Source organism: Malus domestica, chromosome 03 (genome assembly GCF_042453785.1).
Source record: "Malus domestica chromosome 03, GDT2T_hap1".
Classification (NCBI taxonomy): domain Eukaryota; kingdom Viridiplantae; phylum Streptophyta; class Magnoliopsida; order Rosales; family Rosaceae; genus Malus; species Malus domestica.
The window spans coordinates 36,710,408-36,716,407 of NC_091663.1; the positions used below are offsets into that span (position 1 = coordinate 36,710,408).

General features: G+C 37.8%; 1 protein-coding gene across 1 annotated transcript; it reads right to left on the bottom strand.

Annotated features, from left to right (window-relative positions):
- Nucleotides 1–1,253: 1,253 nt before the first annotated feature.
- LOC103432559 (nuclear transcription factor Y subunit B-5) lies at nt 1,254–2,175 on the bottom strand. Its single transcript, XM_008370753.4, has one exon. The coding sequence runs from the start codon at nt 2,097–2,099 to the stop codon at nt 1,539–1,541; it is 561 nt and encodes a 186-aa protein (XP_008368975.1). The 5' UTR covers nt 2,100–2,175; the 3' UTR covers nt 1,254–1,538.
- Between the last annotated feature and the right edge of the window lie 3,825 nt (nt 2,176–6,000).

A 6,000-nucleotide genomic window follows, 5' to 3' on the forward strand; every position in this document is an offset into this window, starting at 1 on the left:
GAGTACAAGATGTCTAATGCTCAACCAAACTGCATAGTGATAAAGAGTTGCATAAATATGGTTTGATATCCAAGTCCAATATAATTAGTACTAATTACTTTGGTTCCAGGATTGATAATAAAACTTGAAAAGATGGTTCTCAAAACCTTAATTATGCATTCAATTTCTCATGTAGATTTTAGTCACATCAGTAATATGTAATCAAAACATGGCTTAACTAACAATTGATGTCTTGAAAGTAAATTTCATTTTTATAAGGAAAAACCCTACATGGCATTTATGTACACTAACAAATAAAATTTTAACTGAGAGAGTTTTTTTTTTTTTTTGGGATCAAATATTGATGAAATGAGATTACAACCAAAGGTAAAACTATGGTGGTTGAAGCTATAGGAGATTAAGTAAGCTGGATTACACATCAGGACACGTTCTCAGTCAGAATTTGCATCACTGCTCGGAGTAAAATTAACAACAAGCATCAAAGTTTGTTTTGACGAATTCCAAAATTTGGCCGGACAAAGCACCTTCGGATAGACTCTTCAAATTATTCTTTTCATATTCAAAGGAAGGCGGAAGGAGATAGGTTTGAAAGTAGTTTTAATCTAAACAACCAGATCGTACTCAAATGCAAACCAGTTCTCAAGAGAAAATGCATAGATATGATCTCCAAGTCTTTTTATTATATATTATCAGTAAAAAACCAAACCTAAAAGCGAATTGAAACAATTTTTTTCCCCAAAGTAAAGATGGATCCATGTATAAAACCCTAAGCATATCCAATTTCTCCCGTAATCGATCATATCAGATCTAACTCGATCACACCAGAAAGATTGTGATCGGAACATGACTTAATTATCATCAAAATTGAGATGAGATTATGCACATTTGATTTTTGAGTAGATTTCATAATTAAAGGGCAAAAAAACTTAATGGCAGCTTGCACTAATATCTGATGCTTAATTAATCAGATGCATATGGTCGGTGATTCCAGTTTTTGTTGGGATGTTAGGGTTTCCATCGCCCTATATATGACACAAATTAGGGGGAAATGCATATCCAGATCCCATTCACTAACCCTACGCTTGAATTTAGGTTGAGGACAAAATTGAGAAGGAAAGATTAGCAAGATAATCTATGTTCAAGATTTCACAAGTTATTTACTTCTTGGTCACGACTTAGAAAATTAATAACAAGTAGGAATACAGCTCAAAATGTATATCTCATACAATCACCTGCAATAAACTTCATATGAATTCGCTATAAAAACCTTCATATATATATATTTGAATTAAAAGACAAATAAGTCAATGGATTAACTCCAATTTCTCATCATTCTTGAGCTAATTACAGTCAACCAAAGAAGGAACCCAAGACTTTATGAGCACACATGATAACAAAATCCAAAAGCCTAAAATTAAACCTCCCCACTTAATTTTATATGGTCAGTACCTTCAACACATGAAATTTAATTAAGATCTAGTAGTACTAATTACTTGAAAAGTATATTAATTACCTCGCATAATTCATATGATCAGTACTCAAAATCGCCGGGAGAGCGAGCTATTTCCCCTTTCCATATATGGAGGATTAGACATATCTGCTGCCGCTGTAGGAAATCTTGTCCTTGGTGGTGAAACTTCAGCTTTTTCCTCATTACTATTAGCCTTACCTTGGTGAGCAGCCTTCTCTCCTTCCAATTCTCTGTACCTATGCAAGTACCTCTTCAGCGGTTCCGCGTAATCATCGAATCCAAGAGTTGCCAGAGCCCAGCAAATGTCATCCCCATTCACTGTCTTGCGCTTCTCTTTGTGGCACTTGTCAGATGCTTCTCCAGTCACAAAACTTATGAACTCAGAAACACATTCTTGCATGGTTTCTTTGGCTTCTTTCGAGATTTTTGCATTGGGGGGCAAAATCTGCTTCATGATCCGCCCAACATTAGCAATTGGAAGCAACCGATCTTGTTCCTTGATGACCCCCTCTTGATTATGAAGATGGTGGTGATAATCACTAGAGACATTACTACTACCACCTGTGAAATTGTACTTAAACCCTTCTCTATCAGCTGATGAATTATTGTTTCCTATATTATCAACCATCTCTATATTATGAAATTTTGATCCTCTCAAACACAGACACGTCGCTACCTAGCTCCTCTTTCACTTGCTAATTACTTGAGCTGCTTTATATAGAACCTTAGATGTCCATACAGGCATACTTATGTACATATGCACCATATCATATCATAAGATGACATGGCATGCCTCTACAAATACCTGGTCAGCACAACAGGCAATTCTCTATGTTGGTATAATTGGCTTCTCATTTGTTTATTCCCTAATCTCACTCTCTCCCTCTCAAGTGAGGAATTTTTATCTGTACTATGAACATTTGTTATGTGATGTATTATTTCACGTGTTATAATATGACTGAGCAACAAAGTCGATATTTCCCATTTTTAGAGTATATTAATAATAAAAACATATACATCTATCATAATTTGACTGAAATAATAATACCAAGTGTGTTAGAATACATCGAAAAATCTCTCCTTAGATCACTCTGTGTTTAGAGTTTTTTTGTGGAAGCACGAAGCACTACTCCTAAGTAAAAGCGTTGGAGAATAGTGAAGGACTCAAACATATCAATTATGGAGAAAATGGTCCCCCCTTGGTCTTTCGTCGATCTGTTTTGATTAAAGCTCAATAAGATTAACAACTAATAATTAGTCTTTAAATAATGAACTGAATTTGAATTTGTGGACAAAAGTCATGCACATGTAGTTGTTGCACTACAGATACAAACGAATTAAAACCTAAAAAGAATGGACTAATTGTAAATTATAAACCCTAGTGATTACCTACTGCTAGCTCTCTAATTAAGGTTTTTACATGAGATTAGGTCACTCTAACAACAGCAAAACCTAGTTATAATCAACTTTTTACGGTGACAGCCACGTCCAGGAATTCTGGATTGATTTACAACATGCATTGATGATTCGTTTGCCTAATAAGAGCACTATTATTGTTAGGTTATGTAGGGGTTGGCATGTGGCAGTTCGCGGTAGTTGATCTAGCTAGGGTTTAAGGTTTTATATAACCATGGATACAATTTACTTGGTGCAAATCAATTCACATGTCCTAATCTTGATTATTATGCTTAATGGAGAAACCTCCCCGCACCCACCCTTGTGAAAATGACTTAGTTATATATAATTTATTTGGGCTAGTCACTTTGCAAAGGTTCAATGATCTAATTATATTTTCATTTTATAATTACTAAGTTTCTTTTTTAAGTATGCAACTTAGCGATAAGTATAGATGATTAATTATACATCTCAAAAATCAAAGAATCATCTGGAAACAGGAAAGGAGGCAAAAGAGGGTCGTGAAATTATTCGATGCTAAAGTCTTTTGCAATGAAATCCGATTCGTTTCGTTAAATTATGATAGACGTTAAACAGAGTACTGAGCAAATTGTCTGTAACCATACATTTAATTTCTTTTTAACATATGTATTAGTGTTTTCAAATTGTCCTCGACAAATCATGAGAATGAAACATGTATGACACTAGTACTCATATGCATATGTTGAAGAACATCAAGTCATAATACTCAATTAATTAAATCTAAGTAGCCTATGAATGGAAAAACATGTGCAGTCAACGACAACACAAACCCGTTGATCTGTGCAGGAAAACATTATGTGTTGCTTTGGTTGTTCTAATAAAAAGTCATAGACACTTATCTTAACCTATGCAGTCACATTTCTCCATATAATCTTGATCGTGAGACGACCTAGTTGCCTTAAAGGGGATAACACTAATTTATAGATAAGCTGAGGTCTGCCTGAAGATGAAAAGGACAATAAACTTGCCAAATTGGGCATTTTATATATAAATTAGAGCCAGACATAGAGAACAGAAAAAAACTAAGAAATGACACTTATTTATGAAGTCCTTTGAATATTAATTTGTAGGGTAAATTGGAAGCTAAGACTTACACAATATATCCCCTTCACTTCCTGTCTGAATGATATAATATAGCTAGCTACAACAACAACAACAACAACAAAGCCTTTTCCCACTAAGTGGGGTCGGCTATATGAATCCTAGAACGCCATTGCGCTCGGTTTTGTGTCATGTCCTCCGTTAGATCCAAGTAATCAAGTCTTTTCTTAGGGTCTCTTCCAAAGTTTTCCTAGGTCTTCCTCTACCCCTTCGGCCCTGAACTTCTGTCCCGTAGTCACATTTTCGAACCGGAGCGTCAGTAGGCCTTCTTTGCACATGTCCAAACCACCGGAACCGATTTTCTCTCATATTTCCTTCAATTTTGGCTACTCCTACTTTACCTTGGATATCCTCATTCCCAATCTTATCCTTTCTCGTGTGCCCATACATCCCACGAAGCATCCTCATCTCCGCTACACCCATTTTGTGTACGTGTTGATGCTTCACCGCCCAACATTCTGTGCCATACAACATCGTTGGCCTTATTGCCGTCCTATAAAATTTTCCCTTGAGCTTCAGTGGCCTACGACGATCACACAACACGCCGGATACACTCTTACACTTCATCCATCCAGCTTGTATTCTATGGTTGAGATCTCCATCTAATTCTCCGTTCTCTTGCAAGATAGATCCTAGGTAGCGAAAACGGTCACTTTTTGTGATCTTCGCTAGATTGCTCCGGTCATTAGTGTGGATAAGTATATAAATGGATAGAGATAGGAAAGCAAACACAAGATGTACGTGGTTCACCCAGATTGGCTACGTCCACGGAATAGAGGAGTTCTCATTAATTGTGAAGGGTTTACACAAGTACATAGGTTCAAGCTCTCATTTAGGGAGTACAAGTGAATGATTTAGTACAAATGACATTAGGAAATATTGTGGGAGAATGATCTCGTAACCACGAAACTTCTAAGTACCGGAGTGTGGTATCGTCTTGACTTTCCTTATCTGTCTTATAGGTAGATGTGGAATCTTCTCTGGAAGTACTCTTCCTCCATCCAGGGGTGGTATCTGTAACTGGTGGAGATGCACAAGGTAATGTATCAATGTCACTTGAAGCTTACTTGTAGTTTCAGGCTTGGTCAAGCGCGATACAAACCATGTAGTAGGAGTCCCCCAAGTCGCCGAGCTAGGGGATCTGCTGAAAGAGGTAACAGACAAGGTAAGCAATCAGAGCTCCGGCTGATTGTTCACATTCTCCCTATCTTGCAGGCAGCATGAAGGATAAAGAGAAGAAAAATGAGAAGAGATGATATGGGATACTTTTGCTTTTGAAGAAGTAACTTTCCACAGGCTTATTCTTGAACTGGGCTGGAGGGTTTTCTGGTTTCCTCCAAAGTATAAGGCCGACTGAAGAATTTGAGGGTCAAAACAAGTCCATCAAATCTAGAGTACGTTCGACCCTGCTGATATGGGATACTTTTGCTTTTGACAGAGTAGTGGATGTATCGGCACGTGTGCTGTTACGCTTGTCTCCACATGCTTCCTTGTATCCTTCTCACTTGCCCTATCTGTTCCTCAGGCAGATGCGGTATCTTCCCTGGAAGCATAAGATGTTGAAGATGAGTACTCGAGAGCAATGCCAGGGTAAGGGGTTCCAGGCAGTCAGTTCCTGGCTGGAAGCTTGATTCCAAGTGCTGACTGATTGCTCTCTTTCTCCTTGTCTTGCAGGTAAGAACAAGGCCAAAGGAAAAGACAGGGAAAAAGCATGATATGGGATACTCTTGCTTTTAACCCTGATGATATGAGATATTCTTGCTCTAGTATAGCTTGTTTACAGAGGTATTATCGGGGGGAAAGAAAGCTGAATATTTCGAAAGGCTTCATTGGGAGTGCCCTCTCAGATACGAGGAAGGGTTGAGCATTTTTGCAGGTCTGCCTGTCCGTTGGGGATGGAGGTCGACATATATAGGAGTCTCCCTAACATCAAGTAATAATGCTATTCCTTTACCCTGCTTGGTCATAGCACGGTAGTGGGAGCTGCCAGC

Bases quoted from the DNA above. Each gene is read 5' to 3' on its own strand.
- LOC103432559 (XM_008370753.4), bottom strand. From the start codon at position 2,099: ATGGTTGATAATATAGGAAACAATAATTCATCAGCTGATAGAGAAGGG.